The sequence below is a fragment of the Schistocerca gregaria genome, chromosome X (assembly GCF_023897955.1).
Source record: "Schistocerca gregaria isolate iqSchGreg1 chromosome X, iqSchGreg1.2, whole genome shotgun sequence".
Lineage (NCBI taxonomy): Eukaryota > Metazoa > Arthropoda > Insecta > Orthoptera > Acrididae > Schistocerca > Schistocerca gregaria.
The window spans coordinates 591138219-591161932 of NC_064931.1; the positions used below are offsets into that span (position 1 = coordinate 591138219).

The 23714-nt window shown below is 41.3% G+C and overlaps 1 protein-coding gene across 2 annotated transcripts in view; it reads right to left on the reverse strand.

Annotated features, from left to right (window-relative positions):
• Window positions 1-23714, reverse strand: part of LOC126299400 (tRNA (guanine(6)-N2)-methyltransferase THUMP3-like) — a 132274-nt gene that overhangs the window by 88181 nt on the left and 20379 nt on the right. For both annotated transcript variants that reach the window (XM_049991274.1, XM_049991273.1), the window contains exon 2: window positions 19891-19971. In XM_049991274.1, coding sequence (XP_049847231.1) covers window positions 19891-19971 — 81 coding nt within the window. The remainder of the gene's footprint in view (window positions 1-19890; window positions 19972-23714) is intronic.

A 23714-nucleotide genomic window follows, 5' to 3' on the forward strand; every position in this document is an offset into this window, starting at 1 on the left:
TTTTAAAGAAGAACAGTTGCATTCGTTTAATGCACATGAGACAGAGAAATGATATGAATGTGGACAACAGACATGTATTCTATTACAAAAAAATGTGTATACTTTCTCAGCATCATAGATTTTTGACAGGATCGAGCAAGAGTAAGCTGTATCAGTGACTGAACAGGTTTTCAAGTTCAAGTTAAAGCAAACTACTACTCTTACAGTGAGAATTTAATTGTTGTTTTGTCTAGGGATATTGATTTGGATTTTCTGTGGCTTTTCCTAATCATCTCAGTGTTGGTTTCTTACAATAAGACCATGAGCATTACATTCTCCAAGTCTTGTTCACTATTGTAATTTGAAATTAATACTTTATTATTGTTATTTTTAAATAAGATCATTAACGACTATGTTAAACAACATTTGCAAATTACTGAATGTCTTCATTGCTGCAAAGAATCTCAACATTCTTTCCCTGGCCACTTGTTTTTGTTTTCTTTATTCTGTCGGTTCTTGGAAGTCTTCTCATTTTAATCCGTATTTGCCAAAGTCTTTTCTAAACTCTAAGAACTTATGTAATTCTTCACGCTTTCCCGGCGATCTGTTGACATCTTGGATATTCGGGAACCCAGCTGGATATTCGTGTCGTTCTCGCACAATATTTCAACAGCGTGCCTCGCTGTCTTCTTCATGTGCTACCTGAGACTGGTCCTTGGGTCGATCAAGTCCAGTATTTATGCCTGGGAAGAGCTGGGTGTTCCCTAATCGGTCCGTGCCGTGTCGAGTGTTCCATCAGGTGTAAAGAACAGCAGAGACATACCAGACTCAGGCAGGCAACTAAATCAGCCATAGCAGAGCATTGTCTGAAACTTGATCATTCAATGGATTACAATGACACCAAGATTGTGACACAGACCTCAAGATTTTGGGACAGTGTCATTAAAGAAGCCATTGAGATTAAGGTCACAGACAATCTAATCAATCGTGACTTGGGATACCAAATCAGCACTGCCTAGAATCCAGCGCTTGAGCTTGTGAAAACTCAACGCAGGACACTCCGGGATTCTACAAGAAATTGAAGTGGAGACCGAGCGAACAGCCGTGAGACAAGGTGTCGGACATTAGAGACCAGATCTGACACAACCCAGATCATGAACTCGACTTCAGAAGACGGCCAGGCCGGGCGCTGGCGGCGGAGGGAACACCGGTGACCAGAGAGGGACAATGTAGCCACGTCTGGCGGGCGCGGACCTCAGACAGAACACACGACATGGCGCGAATCGATTCGGGAGAGCCCAGCACAAAACAGAAGTGGAAATCATAGTAACAGTCAGGAGATAGAGTACCCAACATCTCAGATCGGGTCTGACACACATCGGATGACAACCACATTCGTTGAGGACGGCCAGAACGGGCGCTGACGGCAGCCAGAACAACCACGACTGGAGAGGTCCATTGAAGCCGAGTGCGGCGGGCGCGGACCACAGATGGAACACTCGACCCGCCGAGGACCGATTAGGGAACGCCCAGCTCCTCCCAGGCATAAATACTGGACTCGATTGACCCAAGGACCGGTCTCAGGTAGAACCTGAAGAAGGCAGCGAGGCACGCTGCTGAAATATCGTGCGAGAATGATGTAAACATCCAGCTGGATACCCGAATATCCAAGATGTCTAAGAACATATGTTCATATAAATTTCTCATTTGTTCTACAAAGACGTCCACAGAATGTAAGCCTTCATTTTCTGGTTAATCCCATCAGTTGTTCATTATTGTGGTACAACTCCTTTGTTACTCGTAATCTATGCAGAACGTGTACAGTATTCAGACTCCCTACCCCATGAAGGATTTCACTTCAAAACCTCACTGAATCTCTTACCTCTAGATTTCTAATTACTCAAAAAATTTCATTTTGGTACTGGGTGGGGGGGGGGGAGAGGGGGGGGGGAAAGGAGGAGGAGGTGATAAGTGTTTAACATACCGTCAACAACAAGGTCATTAGATACCGAGTACAAGCTCCAATTAGAGAAGGAAAGTGGCTGTGCCCTCTCAAAAGAACCATCCTGGCATTTGCCTGAAGCAATTTTAGGAAATCATAGAAAACCTAAATCAGGATGGCTGGATGCAAGTTTGAGCCATTGTCCTCCCGAATGTGAGTCCAGTGTGCTAACCACTGTGCTACCCTGCTCGATCATTTTGATACACGCATTCCTTTAATACACTACTGGAAATTGAAATAAGAACACCGTGAATTCATTGTCCCAGGAAGGGGAAACTTTATTGACACATTCCTGGGGTCAGATACATCACATGATCACACAGACAGAACCACAGGCACATAGACACAGGCAACAGAGCATGCACAATGTCGGCACTAGTACAGTGTATATCCACCTTTCGCAGCAATGCAGGCTGCTATTCTCCCATGGAGATGATAGTAGAGATGCTGGATGTAGTCCTGTGGAACAGCTTGCCATACCATTTCCACCTGGCGCCTAAGTTGGACCAGCGTTCGTGCTGGAGGTGCAGACCGCATGAGACGACGCTTCATCCAGTCCCAAACATGCTCAATGGGGGAAAGATCCGGAGATCTTGCTGGCCAGGGTAGTTGACTTACACCTTCTAGAGCACGTTGGGTGGCACGGGATACATGGGGACGTGCATTGTCCTGTTGGAACAGCAAGTTCCCTTGCCGGTCTAGGAATGGTAGAACGATGGGTTCGATGACGGTTTGCATGTACCGTGCACTATTCAGTGTCCCCTCGACGATCACCAGAGGTGTACGGCCAGTGTAGGAGATCGCTCCCCACACCATGATGCCGGGTGTTGGCCCTGTGTGCCTCGGTCGTATGCAGTCCTGATTGTGGCGTTCACCTGCACGGCACCAAACATGCATAAGACCATCATTGGCACCAAGGCAGAAGCGACTCTCATCGCTGAAGACGAGACGTCTCCATTCGTCCCTCCATTCACGCCTGTCGCGACACCACTGGAGGCGGGCTGCACGATGTTGGGGCGTGAGCGGAAGACGGCCTAACGGTGTGCGGGACCGTAGCCCAGCTTCATGGAGACGGTTGTGAATGGTCCTCGCCGATACCCCAGGAGCAACAGTGTCCCTAATTTGCTGGGAAGAGGCGGTGCGGTCCCCTACGGCACTGCGTAGGATCCTACGGTCTTGGCGTGCATCCGTGCGTCGCTGCGGTACGGTCCCAGGTCGACGGGTACGTGCACCTTCCGCCGACCACTGGCGACAACATCGATGTACTGTGGAGACTTCACACCCCACGTGTTGAGCAATTCGGCGGTACGTCCACCCGGCCTCCCGCATGCCCAGTATACGTCCTCGCTCAAAGTCCGTCAACTGCACATCCGGTTCACGTCCACGCTATCGCGGCATGCTACCAGTGTTAAAGACTGTGATGGAGCTCCGTATGCCACGGCAAACTGGCTGACACTGACGGCGGCGGTGCACAAATGCTGCGCAGCTAGCGCCATTCGACGGCCAACACCGTGGTTCCTGGTGTGTCCGCTGTGCTGTGCGTGTGATCATTGCTTGTACAGCCCTCTCGCAGTGTCCGGAGCAAGTATGGTGGGTCTGACACACCGGTGTCAATGTGTTCTTTTTTCCATTTCCAGGAGTGTAACTACTATATTGTAGTGTCCAAGTTTAGGCCATCTTGATATGGTCCTCTTGATGTAAAGGTTGTCATCCTGGCTGATGTCAGTTCTACTGGTTCATAGCCAAAGGTATTTAGAGCTGCCGCTTCTTTCCTTTCTACCAAAGTCTGACATCATTGTCACCATCACCATCATCAGTCATAATTTATTTACTTGGGCTGCTCATGCAGCGTAACATGAAGCACGCTATCTTCAAAGACAGGGAGGTGAGCCACATCTGGATCAAATGCATGTAGTAGATCAATGACTACTGACCTGATATATTGGTCAGCCTTGGTGTCATTTTTAGACTGTTTTCCTCACTAGTTTAGGCAAAAGCTGGTCTTCTCCTCAATCTGAACAGCAAAAGTGTGATACACAAACAGTTAAAATGCAATAACAAATGGAGTAAAAATTATGCAATTCACAGACACATTGGGCACACTTCTTCCCTCCCTTAAATTAACTGCCCACTGTGGCAACAGAAAGGATGTCTGCTCATAAAGTTTAACATAAATCACAATTTGCCAAATCATTAAAACAAAGGAGCCTGTATGATGGGGAAAATGCCAGGAATGAGACAAATTCCTAATTAATTACTTATTTAACAGTCATGTCATGCAAATCAAGACATAGAATAAAGAACATATAATTAAATGTCAAGGGAAAAAAGTCAAAACTAAAATAAAAAATTCAACTGCCTTTGGTGAAGATGTGAGGGGACCCTCTATAGCACACATGGGAGGACACAAACTTTAGTTTACTAGATGCTCTGTTTTTAAAGTAGTGACACATTCCATATCTATGTGACAAGAGACACATCCAGTTTTGATATCTTACTCATTTTTCTATAATCTGTTCACTAGCTTACATTCTTTGTGGGGATTCCAGCACTATGGCAAAGATCTTTCAGACTTATTGTACAATGTATCTCAAATGTCAGCCATGCTCCTACAGTTATTTGAAAATTCACGTTTTTTTCCTCTACTTGTAGCCTGCTTCTTGTTTTCTGCCATTTTGTTTCTGAAGTGTTAGCTGCTGGGGCATTCCTAATGGGGTACTTCTCTAAAAGTTGTGAGGGATGCAATACAAGACAAATATAAGATGTTTATATCTGACTAGCATCTATTATGTTGCATATGAGACATTCGGTACTTACTTGTCACATTATTGGAGATAACTAACTGTTTCAATATAAATACAGAGAGTTAGTTTGGCAGCAGGTGTGTACAATTAAAACCACCATCACCAGAATCATCCAAAAGAACAATTGGCTCATACTACAAGAGACAGAGTGCCTGGAATGGTAGTAATGCACTGATTCTATGTCATTTACAGGGTGCTTCAGTTTCTAATTCTGCGGGTTTATTTCAAACAATATGAAACTTGTCTGCCTTTAGCTGTTAATGTATGATGTGTTTAACATCCCTAGTTTCTGGATTTTCATTTGGGGCTACTACTAGGTCCATATGGTATGTCAGCCATCAGAAGCATGCAGTATACAATGGCATAAAAAAAGGACAACCACTATTCATACAGAGGAAGGAATGATCTATAGACAAGAACACAGGCCTGGCATTAAAAACTATAGCCCAACTTTTGAATATTCATTCTCCATCAAAATACCTATCCACAGACACAGCTTAAATGATGTGACTAGATACCTAGAAAGGAGTGAGTAAGATGAAAATGTAAGATGCAGACATGGGTAGTTGCATGTTGCACACAAGAATGAAGAGGAAATTTGGGTGGGGAAGAAAATTGCTAAGAAAACTTGACAGCTGAAACACGAACTAAGTGAGGAGGGGTTTAATGAGATTTGTAGATAAACCTATAACTATAATCTTGGAATGGATGAAAAATATCAGCCAACTAAATATATAACTGGTTGGCTGATATTTTTCATGCTTTCCGTGACTATCACCTTACAATCACCGTTTACAGTCATGGTCAAGATTAGATAAATAAAACAAATGAAAGAGAAATACAACAGTGGTGGTGGAACAGGAAATGAGATAGAAACAGGAGCAACAAATAAGGGAGGAGAGAAAGATGGAGGTGAAAGAGAAAGCAAAAATGAATGATGTATTGGTGGGACAGTACCCATACATGCATTTCAGAGAAGCTAGTGGAGAATGTTTTGCAGAAAAGCATACTCTGCTTTGTCCATCATCTTGTGCATCCCATTCATGCTCTGTGGATTGCAAACTGATGTTCGTGTATGCATACAAAGTAGTGCAGTGGTTACAGAATGGCTGCTTTCCTAGGTAGACCCACCTCTAATTAGATAAAACTACGCCAGTAACACTTATGGAATAGTCTTCACTGGATGAGTTCATGGAACAGGTCTTGCCCCTGAGTTTTTTGAAAGGATACGGCAAGGGATCAGGAACAGAAGAGGCATAAGAATGGACAAGTTACAATTATGGGAAAACTACGAAGCAGTTGAGGGAGTAGATTCTTCATTTTAAGGTAAGCTGAAAACCCCGGCAAAGGATGTGGTTCAGTCATTTCAATCCAGGATTGTATCATGTATAAAAGGATGTAGGAAGAGGATGCTCCTTGGTAGATGTTTAGCAGAGTTAAGGAGAATTTGGAAGGAATGATGGAAGATCTGTTTGTGAACAGGAGTTGACAGGCCTACATCATATTAGGAGAGGCCTTGGTTATCACTGTAGCTGAAATATCCAAAACAAGACTAGAGGCAGGATAGGAAGGGTGGAGGGCAGCTATGTTAGTGTGGAAGCAGCAGTAGCTATCAATGTGGAGATACTGTTATTGACTGGTTGCTTTAATGCAAACAGAAGAACTTAGAGGACCATAATAGACATGAGATGTACTAGGAGATTCTAGCTTTCAGTCCAGCTGAGAGTCACGTCCAGTAGCTCAGTCATTAAGAGCACTGTTCCTTATACAGGTATCCCTTGTTGTGAATGAACTCCATTGTCTGCATGAGTAGATCTCCTTTTTACAAAAGTGACAACAACTTGGGACCTGTTAAGCGTGGAAATCAGACTTTGAAAATTTTTGTACTTGAGCAAGAGTATGTGGGTTTCTCAACCATGGAGGAACTACAACTCCCCACACAAACCACACACCGTTATCTGGAGCTAACGACAGCTATATTATGGGCAGTGCAAATGTTAGCAATAGATCAAAAATGTCTCCCATGCCACCCGTGTTTATAGCATTTCTGCCTTTTAATGAACAGTGTGATGTTTAACAGCAACAATTGCAGTTATATTTTTTGGCTTATCAGATTTCTGATATGGAAAGGCAAAAGGCCATGTTCTTGTCAGCAAATCCCGTACTGTATCAACTAACAGAAAAACTGGAGTTCTTGACAAATTTGGCAGAATTTGAGCTACCTACAACATTTTCTTTATTGCAAGAACATTTTTCAACAAGTAAACACATTATTGCAACTAGGCTACAATTTTGGCTGTAAAAAAGTGTCCTAATGAATCTTACACAGGCTGGGCCCTCAACCTACAGAGATTAAGAACTGCAGGCAAAACTACACCAACTCTTTAATCAGTTACATTATTGGGGAAATCAGGTCCATCGCTGATAGAAGTAATGTGAATAGCTAAAGATTACAAAACAGCTTGCACAGATCAAAGTGTGTTTCAAATGGAAGAAGACATGGCAGTTGGCTTTCCGGTACAGGTCATGTGGGACGTCACTACACCTCCGGTGGGGCCTTCACCTGATCTGCAGCTAGTGCAGCCCTGTAAACAACTGTACTGGTGGCGACAAGGCACACTAACTGTTGTGCAATTGCCTAGCTGTAAATACTGTTTCCTGCACCACGCACACAGCCTGCAGTGCTGCTGCGAACACACCCCATCCTGTGGTAGTGAACCAACTGAGTTTGCAATTTATGGAAGGCCTGACTTCTCAAAACATGTCCCAGAAAAAGTAGTTGGAGCATTCATAACGAACATCCTGTGAGGTTACTCCTGAACACTGATGCATCTGTGTCACTGTTAGACCAATCGACTTACTTAACTTTAGGACTGCCACCACTGTAGGCAGCTGAGACAAATCTTTGGGTTGATGGACATCATCATGTGCCTATACATTTTACTTATAATGAAGTCAATTGTCCAGTAAGTTTTCTAGTGGCAGTTGACCCAAAAAGGGGTAATGTCTCTGGGATGGACACTTTCCAACATGTGGATTTATGATTCATGAAATAGTGCACATCATTCAGTCCAAAGAGCCTTGCACTGCCTTGAAGATTTTCTGTGACAAATATGAGCAAATGTTCTCATCTGACCTAGGCTGACAACTGATTTCAAAGTTCACATCTTTCTTTAAATAACGGCAGCTCCATGTTTTGAAGAAACCCTCCTGGTGCCCTAGCACTTAAGAACAGCCTCAAAATTGAAATTCTGTGGTGATTTCAAAGTAATGATAACACACATGCTGAAGGGGAAACTTATCCTCTACCTACCCCAGATGAACTATTTGCAAAATTAAGCTATGGCACTTTATTCAGTAAAATTGACGTTGCAAGGGCATATTTTCAAATCCTCTTGATGAAGCATCACAAACTTACCTTGTGCTAAACAAGTCACAAGGCCTTTACCATTACAATCGTTTACCTTTCAGAATCTCTTCAGTCACTCGTCATATTATTTCAACACTTCATGGATTAACAAGTACAGGAAATTCTCAACTGTACAGCTTACACTGACAACATTTTGGTCACAGGTATAATTTAAGAGGACCACCTTCACAACTCCGAGCTTTTGTTTCGAAGGCTGCCAGCAAGAGGTGTTCCACATTTGGGGTTTAAACTCTAAGTAAATGGACAGCTGGAAGCAACCAAGGATTATGTTGTGATGATTGATAAAATTCAGCCCCCATGAATGTCAAAGATTTAAAAATATTTCTAGGTAAGGACAACTATTATACCTGATTCATTACAAACCCAGCAGAATTCTCTTGGGCACTGGACCAGATACAACCTGAGATGAATGTTCCAAATTGTTCCCAAACTTTGAAAGATTGCCTTAAGCAGGGTGGTTGGTTGGTGCTTTAGGGTGCAAAACTGTTACGGTTATAAGTGCCCGTATCATAATGTAGGAAAAGACAAGTAACTGGGTGGCAAAAAAAAGCAAAAACTTAATCAAGCAACTTTAAAAGAGGAGTAGCTAAGAACAAGGACAACTCTAGCGAAAATTCCTTAAAACATCATTGAGATGACCCCTATGGGGGGGGGGGGGGGGGGGTCAAATTTGCTTTGCCATGCCGCTATGGCAAGTAAAAAGCAAGTTGCAATCGACAGAATGTGTGTCATCTGCTAAAACATCTGGCAAAGTAGATGGCAAACATGGATGTAAACATAAACAACTACAACATGGGCAATGGTCCAGAAAGTGGTGCACCGTCAAGGGTTGAGAGCAGCAGACACAGAGTGGGGCAGGGTCACCACTTAATAAATAGTGGTGACTAAAATGACAGTGTCCTATACACAGCCGGGCTAAAATGACTGCCTCGCAATGTGAGAGCCAATAGGAAGTCAATTATGGTTTAATGTCCTGGAGTTTGTACCCCTGGAGAGAAGACCATTGTGCACTCCAAAGTGATATTACTTGCCAACAGACAGTGACACTAGGATCATCCAAAGGAACAGAATGACTAGCAAGCTGGGGAGGAGAGCTGAAGTCTTTGCAGCAGCACCAGCAGCCTTGTTCCCTGGAACACCATGATCAGGAACTCATAGGCACACTGTTGGCTTCCCCTACAGTGAGTGAGTGGAGGCATTCTTAGGTCCATTATTCTAAAGGGTGGACTGCATACATACACGAAGGCTCTGAAGAGCAGTGAGTTACTCTGAGCAGATGATACAACTTGAAAGTTGGTGTGCCTCATAAAGAGCACAGAGCTCCACAGTAAAAATCGAGCACTGCTATAAAAGCCGACACTGAAAAGGATTGTCGTCAATTACAATAGCACATCTGACACAACAGTGATCTTGGTACCATCGGTGTAGATGACGACACTGTCCCAAACTGCATGCGAAGAGCAAGAAACTCACTGCAATAAACCAGGTCAGGAAGTCCGAAATGAACACGCACCTCAGCACAAAGCCAGGGTGATGAAATGCTTGCACCTGTGGGGAACATGATAGGTAGCATAAAGTAAAGCTCTCGAAGCAGCAAATGAAAGGGAACTCCAGGAGGCAACAGAAAAGATGGGTGCAGCTGATACTGGGGGTCAAGGGAATCATCAAAAAAGGGACCATAGCATGGATGACTGGGCACAGAAGACAGACAGCTCGTGTAATGACTGAGGAGAACATCCCACCAGTAGGACAACGGTAAGTCAGGAGCCTCAGCACAAAGACTTCCAATGGGAATAGTACAGATAGATGACTGTGTGGATGAATATATGATACATCCATAATCCAGTTTCAAATGGACAAGGGACCGGTATAAATGGAGGAGTATGGTCCAATCTGCTAGGTAAGAGACGTGGGAAGACCAACAGAGTTTCCAATCAAACATGAGTCCCAAGAATTTTGTTGTGTCAACGAATGGAAAAAGGAATGGGCTGAGACATAGGGATGAGGGAAGAAAGAATTTTGTTGTGTCAACGAATGGAAATAGGAATGGGCTGAGACATAGGGATGAGGGAAGAAACTCCCTATGTCACCAGTTCATACAGACAGTCCTGTCAGTGGAAAAGCAGAAGCCATATGCTCCAGGAGTAAAGATGATCAAGACATCACTGAAGACATCACTCAAGACCAGTGGCGAATACATATGGGGGTGCATGTGTAACACAAGTAGGCCGTGTGTTACAATTATGACAGTGTCTGTTCAATAGTGCCACACATACCGTATTATTCTGCAAGAACTGTGTGGTTAGGTTTTTACTGCTCACAGATGTTCAACGGTAAAGTATTGAAGCAGTATGCTGATGTTCACCTGGAAACTATTAATGAGGGTTCTCAAAATTTAACCAATAGTGAACTGGCCATATTAACTTTGTAACATTTGGGGGGGGGGGGGGGGGTTGAACAGTGAAAGTAAAGAACTGTGAAACACAACTGTCAGCTACACCATTTACAATAGTCAGTGTTGAACATCCAGCCCCCATTTTTGAGCCAGCATAACAATGCAGTATGTCAACACCGAGAACAATCAACAAAGAAATAAAGCAGGCGAAAATCACAGGTGCCTACAGAATCTACATTGGGCATTAGTGTGGAGATTCCAAGACTCAAGCCACCACACCAGCCCACCATTAATCATATGTTCCATCAAGCTGCAGATGCTACTGATGAGGTAAATTGAGCAGAAGCTGGAAGAAAGGTGCTTGTCCTTACCACGCTTAGGTATGGAAATAACAATGGCCTCATGCTGGCGACTGGGAAATGTGTGATCTGTCCAAATGTAGTTATATGTATGGAGGAGAAAGCGTAGGCACTGACGAGATAGGTGTAGCAACATCAGAATGTGAATGCTGCCCAGTTCTGGAGCGGATGCCTGGGACGAAGAGACTGCATGTTTAAGCTCCCTCACGGTAAAAGCAGTGCTGTAACATTCACAATTCTTGGAAGAGAAAGACAGCATCCTTGCCTCCGCTGCCAGTTTCAGAGGGAGGAAGGAAGGATGGTAGTGGGTGGCACCTTTACCACTCTGACTGACACTCTTTCCTATTCAATTCACAAATGGAGTCTGGAAGAAAAAGACAGTCTATATGCCTCCATGCAAGTCATAATCTCTTATCATGTCTTCACAGTCCTCCTACAAAATGTAGATTGGTGGCAGTGGAATTATTCTGCAGTCAGTTCCAAACATCAGTTATCTAATTTTTTTCAATAATGCTTTGTGAAATGATCATCTTCCCTCCAGAGATTCCCATTTAAGTTCATGAAGCACCTCTGCAATACTTGGGAGTTCATAGAACATACTAGTAGCAAATTGGTTCAATAGGCAAGCTGAGTTTCACAAGAACAGAGCTGTCCAAATGAATGCTAATTTGTTGACAGAAGTTTTCTGTTTCAAGGAAATTTACTACATTCTGACTTAGAATATGCTCAAGAATTCTGCAGCAAACTGATAAGGATAATGGTCAGTATATTCTTTTACCCTTCATATATACACGAGTCACTAGCACTTTTTCCATTCATTTAGGACTTCGTGGTGGGCAACAGATTTGCAATAAACTCAAGCTTGGTAAGGGGCCTGCTGAAAAACTGAATGCTGTAAAATCAAACTGGGATTCCATCTGGACCCGGCAACTTATTTGTTTTTAACACTTTCAGTTGCCTCTCAAAGTCAGGGATGCCTGTTTCTATTTCTTCCATACAGGAGTTTGTGCAATGGTCAAATGATGGTATGTATGTACAATCAAAATGCATGAATGATTTTTTTTAAATGTGAAATTTAAAACTTCAAGTTCCCTTTTGATGTCTCCTACTGCCACAGCAGACTGGTTGATGAGTGACTGGACAGAAGCCTTTGACCAGCTTAGTCTCAGTTAATGAATCAAAATTGCACATAAAAATGCTTAGTGATCATACTGACACTAAAGCATAAGATGATAGAGAGAAGGCAAAGATAATGGATTCAGTGCTTCAGAACTGTTTGACTACTTTAGACTGCAATACAATTCCCCCTTTCAAGCATAGCATCAACACTGAAATAGATTTTGAGATAATTGATTGTGCAACGAGATACCTATCACTACAGCAAAAAAGTATTTGAAGAGATTGAAAAAAGTTTTCAAGAAATGTCAATGAATAGACATGCACACAGATATGCACTACTTTAGAACTATATACAGGGTGTTACAAAAAGGTACGGCCAAACTTTCAGGAAACATTCTTCACACACAAAGAAAGAATATATGTTATGTGGACATGTGTCCGGAAACTCTTACTTTCCATGTTAGAGCTCATTTTATTACTTCTCTTCAAATCACATTGATCATGGAATGGAGACACACAGCGACAGAACATACCAGTGGACTTCAAACACTTTGTTACAGGAAATGTTCAAAATGTCCTCCGCTAGCGAGGATACATGCATCCACCCTCCGTTGCATGGAAACCCTGATGCGCTGATGCAGTCCTGGAGAATGGCGTATTATATCACAGCAGTCCACAATACGAGCACGAAGAGTCTCTACACTTGGTACCGGGCTTGCGTAGACAAGAGCTTTCAAATGCCCCCATAAATGAAAGTCAAGAGGGTTGAGGTCAGGAGAGCGTGGAGGCCATGAAATTGGTCCGCCTCTACCAATCATCGGTCACCGAGTCTGTTGTTGAGAAGCGTACGAACACTTCGACTGAAATGTGCAGGAGCTCCATCGCGCATGAACCACATGTTGTGTCGCACTTGTAAAGGCACATGTTCTAGCAGCACAGGTAGAGTATTCCGTATGAAATCATGATAACGTGCTCCATTGAGCGTAGGTGGAAGAACATGGGGCCCAATCAAGACATCACCAACAATGCCTGCCCAAACGTTCACAGAAAATCTGTGTTGATGGCGTGATTGCAAAATTGCGTGCGGATTCTCATCAGCCCACACATGTTGATTGTGAAAATTTACAATTTGATCACGTAGGAATGAAGCCTCATCCGTAAAGAGAACATTTGCACTGAAATGAGGATTGACACATTGTTGGATGAACCATTCGCAGAAGTGTACCCGTGGAGGCCAATCAGCTGCTGATAGTACCTGCACACGCTGTACATGGTACGGAAACAACTGGTTCTCCCGTAGCACTATCCATACAGTGACGTGGTCAACATTACCTTGTACAGCAGCAACTTCTCTGACGCTGACATTATGGTTATCATCAACTGCACAAAGAATTACCTCGTCCATTGCAGGTGTCCTCGTCATTCTAGGTCTTCCCTAGTTGCGAGTCGTAGGCTGGAATGTTCCGTGCTCTCTAAGACGCCGATCAATTGCTTCGAACGCCTTCCTGTCGGGACACCTTCATTCTGAAATCTGTCTCGATACAAACGTACCGCGCCACAGCTACTGCCTTGTGCTAATCCATACATCAAATGGGCATCTGCCAACTCCGCATTTGTAAACATTGACTGACTGCAAAACCACGTAAGTGATGAACACTAACCTGTTGATGCTACGTACTCATGTGCTTGATGCTAGTACTGTAGCACAATGAGTCGCATGTCAACACAAGCACCAAAGTCAACATTAGCTTCCTTCAATTGGGCCAACTGGCGGTGAATCGAGGTAGTACAGTACATACTGACGAAACTAAAATGAGCTCTAACATGGAAATTAAGTGTTTCCGGACACATGTCCACATAACATCTTTTCTTTATTTGTGTGTGAGGAATGTTTCCTGAAAGTTTGGCCGTACCTTTTTGTAACAACCTGTATATGACAATATGTTGCACAGTCACATAACATGTTTTACACTCATGTATTCCTCTGAAGAAATGAACAATGATGGTCTTGTAAAACTCAGCTTGCTCTGCTTATCCACGTGGACTACAAGGCAGTAGATAATGGCACCCAGGTATATCAAAAGCCTTCTGGAAGTCAAAGAAGAAAACCCTCACTCATCTAATACCTGAGTACTGTGTATGTGACCTTAACCAAGACAGAGCAGATCTGAGGAAGAGCAGCTCATTTAACTACTAGTTTGTTTAGTAAATGGAATAGTGTTATGGAATTGCTCATTGGACTCAAATGGTACATGCTAGAAGAGAGGTTTACTGTTAACTACACGGGCCAGCTGTTTTTTGAATTTACAAATAATGATTTTATAGGCAATTACAAAAGAAATTTAAGAGAAAAACACTCTGGAACAGCACGTATCATGGCACACAAAAGGGCAACTATAAGAGATGAAGAGATCAGATATGATTACTAAAATAACATTTGTGAGATACATATAAGATGGAGCACAGAGTACAGAAGAAAAATAAATTGGTATAATGTTTAATGTCACTACCAGAATTATCACATAAGAATAAAAACCAAAAGATAGGCATAATTATTTGAAAGGAGATACAGGGCTGTAATTAAGACCATAACAAAATAGTTAAATAATTTAGTAATTTAATTATAGCTATAGTTTCTAAAAATAAGACAACAACACCTATAAGAATAAGTGAAAAATATAAACACAATTAATATGAGTAACAGTATTAACAATGGAAAAGTATGTAAGCTAGAAGAATCAAACTGTTGCTTAATTTTGTTCAATGTTTTGCAGTGCAACAAAAATAGAAATGAAGTAATTTAATTATAGCTATAGTTTCTAAAAATAAGACAACACCTATAAGAATAAGTGAAAAATATAAACACAATTAATATGAGTAACAGTATTAACCATGGAAAAGTATGTAAGATAGAAGAATCAAACTGTTGCTTAATTTTGTTCAATGTTTTGCAGCCCTGTACTCATCAGTAGTGGCAAGTCATTTGCCCTCTTCACATATTTATAAAGAGAAACTTGACACAAAATTAATCTGTTCAATTACTTTACATGGCACTGCTGCTCTTACTACATTTGTGACTACATCTACATCCTCCACAAGCCTCCATATGGCGCATGGTGGAGAGTACGTCGTGCCAATACTAGCCATTTCCTTTCCTGCTCCACTCGCAAAGGGAACGGGAGGAAGATGATCATCTGCATGCTTACTTAGGAACCCTAATTTCTCTTACCTTCCGTCTATGGTCCTTATCCAAAATGTACATTGGCAGCAGTTGAATCATTCTGCAGTTAGCTTCAAATGTCGGTTCTCTAAATTTTCACAATAGTGCTTCACAGATAGAAAGTCGTCTTCCCTCCAGGAATTCCCATTTGAGTTCACAAAACATCTCTGTAATACTAGCATGCCAGTTGAACCAACTAGTAATAAATCTAGCAGTACATCTTCAATGTCTTTCTTAATCCAACTAGGTGGGATTCACAAATACCTGAGCAGTAGTGAAGACTGGGTCATATGAGTGTTCTATACACTATCCACTTTACAGATCAGCTACACTTTCCTAAAATTTTCCCAATAAATCAAAGTCTAGCATCCATCTTCCCTACTACCGTCCTTATGTGATCATTCCATTTTGTGTCATTCTGCAGTGTTACACTTAAATATTCAATCAATGTGACTGAGTCAGGCAACACACTACTAATGCTGTAAGCAAACATTATGAGATTGTTTTTCCTACTCATCTGTATTAATTTATGTTTTTCTACAGTTACAGCAAGCTGCCACTCACCATGCCAATTAGAACTTTCTGGAACCCTCCTCCAGTCACTCAACAACAATATCTTCCTCTACACCACACTAACATCAGCAAACAGCGGCAGATTGCTGCTCACCATATCCATCAGATCATTTACATATATAGAGAATAAGAGTGGCCCTATCACACTTCCCCTGAGCACTCCTTATCCCTTTGTCCCTGAGGAACACTCGCGGTCAAGGACAACATACTCGGTTCTATTGCTTAAGATGTCTTTGAGCCACTTACATATTGGGGAACCTATTTTGTTTGTCTGTATCTTCGTTAACAGTCTGCAGTGGAGCACCATGTAAAATGCTTTCCACAAGTCTAGGAATCTTCATCGATACTTTGTCAGACATCATGGGCAAAAAGTACAAGCTGAGTTTTGCATGAGCAATACATTCTAAATCTGTGCTGATTTGTAGACAGAAGCATTTCCTTCTCATGGAAATTTACAATATTCAAACTAGAATATGATAATGAATTCTGCTACAAACTAATGTTATGGACATTGGTCTGTAATTATGAGGGCCCTTTCTTTTACATTTATGTACAGTAATTACCTGCATTTATTTCCAGTCATTTTGGACTTTGCAATGAGTGAGCGATCCATAATAAATGCAAGCTAAGGGGCCAATGACACAGTGTACTCTCTAAAACTAAACTTGTGTTCCATCCAGAAACTTCTACCTATTTGTTTTAAACTATCTCAGTTGCTTCCCTTTGCCAAGGACTACTATGTCCTCCATACAGAAATTTGTGCAACAGTCAAACGATGGTAAGTTTGTATAATCTTCCTGCATGAATGATTCTCTTAATGTGAAATTTCCTCAGCTTCTTGGCAAGATCTTTGGTTAAGGTATGACAGTGGAAGTTGTATGCTTCATGCATCAATCTTCTAGTAGATGCACAAATTTCTACTCATTTTTACCTGACTTGATTTATACATTCTTTTTTGAACCAAGAGTGCAACAATCTCTGCTTCCTCAGCACTTTCTGAATTTTATTGTTAAATCATGGTGTGTCTTTTCTGTCCTTACCCATTTACCTGGCACATTCTCATCCAGTGTGTGATTTACAATCATTTTAAACTTTGGCCATAGTTCCTCTGCACCCTTCATAATGGAATTAAACAATGTCCATTGTCCATGTGGGATGCAAACGACTACTTATCTGTTCTTCCAAGCATAAGTGCTCAGCCGGCCTTCTTTGATGGATTTATTAACTTTAGTAGCGATCATTGTTATGATTACCAATTACTGTCTCTATAATGAGACTATTGATAAGGTGTCAGGCCTGTTTGCAGCTACAAGGTCTAAAATATTTACATTGCATGTGGGTTGTATAACTAGCTGTTCAAGACAGTTTTCAGACAACTTATTCATAAGTACTTCACAAAACTGTCTGTCCATATCACAAGCAATGAATGCATGGACGCCCCAGTCTATACTCAATAGATTACGCAACCAACTATATCTGCGTATCTATGTGCTAGTACGCATAAACTTTCTTTGAACGATTCTAAAACATTTATGACAGAAATGGCTAGTAAAATCATTCATCAATTAATTTTAGTCCACCTACACTTACTACTTGCATCTAGATAATTTCATTGTCACGCCAAATTTCAGCCTCGATAGACGCAATATTTCTGTTGACAGCAACAAACATTTCCACTCCTATGGTGTCAAACCTGTCCTTTTAATAAGCAATCCATAACTCATTAAATATTTTGGAGCTTTCTAATTCGGGTAGATCTCAGTTCCAAGAGTAATTGAGTATGACAACTTTCATGGAGGGTAGTAAACCTAGGAACTTTGTTACAAATACTTCAACAATTCACTGTTACAATTTTGACAGCTGAAGTGTTTTTACCTTGTAAGTAGTGTGATTTCACTCTTTGCATATTGACTGGTGAGCATTCTTCAGAGGTCCTCAAACTACCATCTAGTCTAAGAAACTGCATGTGCACTCCTGACCTATCAAACGTCCAACATGGTTTGTTAAACTGAATGCATGTTAACATCTATGTTCACCCTCCTCAATCGACATTGGCCAAGTTTACTGAAATCCACATCAATATCACAAAAACTCACTTCTTGCAACTTCTGCTGAACCTGGTTTTTGTTCTCATTATGACTGTGTGCAAGGGTAAAGCATTTGTGCATGATTGCCTAAGTTGGAAAATGCTTTGTCTTCTGCTAACTTTCTATTCATTTTTTACAAATTTTTGTGTGTCCTTGTAAGCACCAGAATAGTACTGATTATAATATAGGATGTACTTGCTATGAATAAGGTGCGTCTAGAATATTGACAACTATATTTTCTGCTAGTTATTTATCAATTATTTTGTATATCACTTGCAATAGTTACAGAGGCTGATTAAAATCTTGTCCAAATACCTCACAGATCACTTAGAGCTGACTGCAATGGATTTTGAAACCATTCATGTGGTGAATGCTCAATAAAGCCATTGGAGAAAAATTCAATAAGCATCTAAAGATACATTTCTGGTTAGACAACTCGGTATCCATTACCGTAGTATTAAAGAGACTTGCCTGAAATATTATAAAACCTGGGTATCAGAATACTCACTAGCATAGGTACTCCTAATATTAGGTTAGTGTCTAAGTTTGTAGAGATTTTCCATAATTCAATCAAAAAAACAGATAGACATAACAGAGACTTTAGTCATCAATAATATATTCTCCTTTGCTATTTATAAGTCTCCCAAAGCTGGGGTAACTTTTCAATTCCATGACTGTAGAAAACACATAGTTTTAAGGCAAAGAACTAGTTCAATCATGTTCGGAGTGGATTTTCATCTGGAAAGGAAGTCCCTTGAAGGTTGTTTGACAGTGAGCAGAAAAGGTGACAATCTGAGTGCGCAAGATCAAGTGAATATGGTGGATATGGAATGACTTCCCAACCCAACTACTGTATAGTATTTTTTGTCAGTCTAGCCCTTTTTTTCCACTCATGTTAGCATAAAGACCCCATTTCTTGTCACCAGTAGCAATACAGGATAGGAGTGGTTGGTGGTATTCACAAGCCAATTGATGACGGGCAAGCAGAGATGCACATATGGGCACCTGCTGAGTTTTGTTATTTTGGCTTAGAGCATATGGTACCCATACACCCACTGTTGGAACCTTTCCCATAGCATGCAAATGTTGCATAATGGTGGAATGCTCACAGTTCATCACATTTTCCAGTTCATGAGTACAATGACATGTCTCATTGTGGATCAATGTGTTTAAATAACCTTTGTAAAATTCCAAAAGTCTTCCTGAACATGGAGAGTCACTAATGTCAAAACAATCCTCCTTAAAACGAAAAATTCATTTTCTTGTCATGCTCTGTCCAATGGCATTACCCCATACATGGCAAAAATACTTCTGGTTGCCTCTGCTGCTATCAATAGACTTACAACTCAAACACAAGAATATGTTGGAAATACAGCCATTTCTCCATTTGGCACTCCATTTTCTAGTGCCCACATCTCCACTCACTATCTCAAAATGAGAGTTTGTACACTCAAATAGCAACAGTGAACTACATATAAAAAATGACATCGATAAATAAACCCATAGCAGCCGAAATACCAATGTGCAAAACACTATGAACTTGTGCATCAACCTAATACATCAATGAGTTTAAAATTAGTTTCAGCCTATGTTGAAGACAGATATGCAACTAATCCGGTGGTTGTTGAAATCACTCAATGAAATACTAGCTGCCACAGTTGCTGACAATGTGGATAAGAAAGTGCAGCACTGAGTTGAAACTTCAATAGACTTCTAACTGAAAATGACTAGTTCCACATCATTAAAATTTATCATGCAAAATGGCCCATGGAACAAGTAAGTAAGTAAGTAAGTAAGTAAGTAAGTAAGTAACTGATAATACAGCACTATATACACCCACATAAAACTTCTTGTATTTTCACAGAAACTATAAAAAAAATTAAACACCTATATATGATTAACAAATATGAAAATGCCCATACCTTATCAGCCGTGCTGAAAGTTATGTCCTTCGTTACTTCCGCAACTAATGAAAGATTGTCCACCGATCGCATCTGAAGTACCTACATGTAGGAAAACATTAATTTCATGCCAGTTCATCAAATCTCATGCTAATTAAGTACATGTTCTAAAAAATCTCAACCATAATAATCATCATGATCAGAAATATACAGTCACTGTTACACATGAAATTTATATATGGATGCATTTAAGCTATTTACCACCAGATAACCAACAAAAATAGTTCCACCTCATTCTTGATAACTAATAGTATCAACAGCTGATTTAAACTTTTCACTGACGAAACTAATTTAGTAAGAATATAGTTTGACTGTTCGGAACAATGTAAAATGGAACCATATGCTTCTTATTAATAAAGCAAAACAGCAAATGGCATATTGTGATACAAGGGTGTTCTGGAACCTTCTCTGGGAAAGCCCCCCCCCCCCCCTCCCCCCCAACACACACACAAAATAAAGTGAGGAGCTGTGCAGTTTTTTGACAGGTTTATTTGGTCACTTTGTCAATTTGCAGAGATACACAGTCAATTCTAATGGGATAAGCAACAAGAAAGGAGCTACATAGCACATGAAGAAGTGTTTACAAATTTTTGAAATTCTAGCTTCCCAGGGACCACTGTATTACACATAGCTTGGGTCTCATTACAAATTGGTATGGCAACATCTGTTTGGACAAATTCATCAACAGAACCTACATCATCAATAGAGCTTAGCATACTTACAAGTTCTGCAAAAGAAAAATCATGACCTCACAACTTCATTATATACCCTACTCTAATCACTCCAGTCTTATCATTCTGGAATGAAAGTTTCACTCTGCAGCAAAGTGTGTGCTGATGTGAAACTTCCTCGCAGATTAAAACTGTGTGCCGGACCAATATTCGAAGTCGAGACCTTTGTCTTTTGCAGGCAAGTGCTCCAGCAACTAAGCATCCAAGCATGACTCACGACCTGTCCTTACAGCTTTACTTCCACCAGTACCTCATCTACTGCCTTCCAAACTTCACAGAAGCTTTCCTGGCAAAAGTAGAGCTGTAAGGATGGGTCATGGGTCATGAGTCATGCTTGGATAGCACCATTGGTAAAGCACTTAGCTGCAAAAGGCAAATATCCCGAGTTTGAGTCTCATTCTGGCACACAGTTTTAATTTGCCACGAAGTTTCTTATCATTCTGGTTCATCTACCATATCTAGATAGGGCCCAATTAACAATACATACTTTAAAGCTTCTAATGGTGCAGACTCTGAAAATCTGAAGAGCAGTTCTAATGAAAATAATTTCCTTTCAGTGTCTCATCCCTTTCCGATTGCAGTTTCTTCAACCTTTTTACTGAAACAACCAGTCACAAGTAAACTGCCTTTCTTTGAATGTTTTCAGAGTCTTGTTAGTCTCTCTCGCTTAATAAAACGGAACTCAAGTAATGGTTTACATGAGGGTGTTTTAAATGCTCTCTTTCATGTATATACAGTACCTTCCACCCAATAGTCACAGCAAATCACTGTCACCTATTGAACTATGTACTTCTGGTACTACACTCAAGGAGTCAGAATCGTAGTTGAAAGCTGCAAAGCACAATTTCCTGTAGAGCTTATGACTATCTTTATTATATAACATAACCCATTTTGGCAATACTTTGTGTACATGTCAAATGTCAAGCCACACTTTTATCCAGAGCAGGCACTGCAGAGTATATATATTGAAATAACAGGGAGTATGTGCAATTTCTTAAGTTTCAGGAAGGCAAGAGCATCCCATCAAGCTTAGTGATGTTTCAGTTCACTTTACAGTACATCTACATCTACATCTACATGACTACTCTGCAATTCACATTTAAGTGCTTGGCAGAGGGTTCATCGAACCACAATCATACTATCTCTCTACTATTCCACTCCCGAACAGCGAGCGGGAAAAATGAACACCTAAACCTTTCTGTTCGAGCTCTGATTTCTGTTATTTTATTCTGATGATCATTCCTACCTATGTAGGTTGGGCTCAGCAAAATATTTTCGCATTCGGAAGAGAAAGTTGGTGACTGAAATTTCATAAGAAGGTCTCGCCGCGACGAAAAACGTCTATGCTGTAATGACTTCCATCCCAACTCGTGTATCATATCTGCCACACTCTCTCCCCTATAACATGATAATACAAAACGAGCTGCCCTTTTTTGCACCCTTTCGATGTCCTCCGTCAATCCCACCTGGTAAGGATCCCACACCGCGCAGCAATATTCTAACAGAGGACGAACGAGTGTAGTTTAAGCTGTCTCTTTAGTGGACTTGTTGCATCTTCTAAGTGTCCTGCCAATGAAACGCAATCTTTGGCTCGCCTTCCCGACAATATTATCTATGTGGTCCTTCCAACTGAAGTTGTTCGTATTTTTAACACCCAGGTACTTAGTTGAATTGACAGCCTTGAGAATTGTACTATTTATCGAGTAATCGAATTCCAGCGGGTTTCTTTTGGAACTCATGTGGATCATCTCACACTTTTCGTTATTTAGCGTCAACTGCCACCTGACACACCATACAGCAATCTTTTCTAAATCGCTTTGCAACTGATACTGGTCTTCGGATGACCTTACTAGACGGTAAATTACAGCATCATCTGCGAACAGTCTAAGAGAACTGCTCAGATTGTCACCCAGGTCATTTATATAGATCAGGAACAGTAGAGGTCCCAGGACGCTTCCCTGGGGAACACCTGATATCACTTCAGTTTTACTCGATGATTTGCCGTCTATTACTACGAACTGCGACCTTCCTGAAAGGAAATCACGAATCCAGTCGCACAACTGAGACGATACCCCATAGCTCCGCAGCTTGATTAGAAGTCGGTTATGAGGAACGGTGTCAAAAGCTTTCCGGAAATCTAGAAATACGGAATCAACTTGAGATCCCCTGTCGATAGCGGCCATTACTTTGTGCGAATAAAGAGCTAGCTGCGTTGCACAAGAGCGATGTTTTCTGAAGCCATGCTGATTACGTGTCAATAGATCGTTCCCTTCGACGTGATTCATAATGTTTGAATACAGTATATGCTCCAAAACCCTACTGCAAACCGACGTCAATGATATAGGTCTGTAGTTAAATGGATTACTCCTACTACCCTTCTTGAACACTGGTGCGACCTGCGCAATTTTCCAATCTGTAGGTACAGATCTATCGGTGAGCGAGCGGTTGTATATGAATGCTAAGTAGGGAGCTATAGTATCAGCGTAATCTGAAAGGAACCTAATCGGTATACAATCTGGACCTGAAGACTTGCCCGTATCAAGCGATTTGAGTTGCTTCGCAACCCCTAAGGTATCTACTTCTAAGAACCTCATGCTAGCAGATGTTCGTGTTTCAAATTCTGGAATATTCCATTCGTCTTCCCTGGTGAAGGAATTTCGGAAAACTGCGTTCAGTAACTCCGCTTTAGCGGCACAGTTGTCGATAACAGTACCATCGGCACTGCGCAGCGAAGGTATTGACTGCGTCTTGCCGCTTGTGTACTTTACATACGACCAGAATTTCTTCGGATTTTCTACCAAATTTCGAGACAATGTTTCGTTGTGGAACCTATTAAAGGCATCTCGCATCGAAGTACGTGCCAAATTTCGCGCGTCTGTAAATTTTAGCCCATCTACGGGATTTCGCGTTCTTCTGAACTTCGCATGCTTTTTCTGTTGCCTCTGCAACAGCGTTCGGACCTTTTTTGTGTACCACGGGGGATCCGTTCCATCTCTTACCAATTTATGAGGTATGAATATCTCAATTGCTGTTCCTACTATATCTTTGAATTTG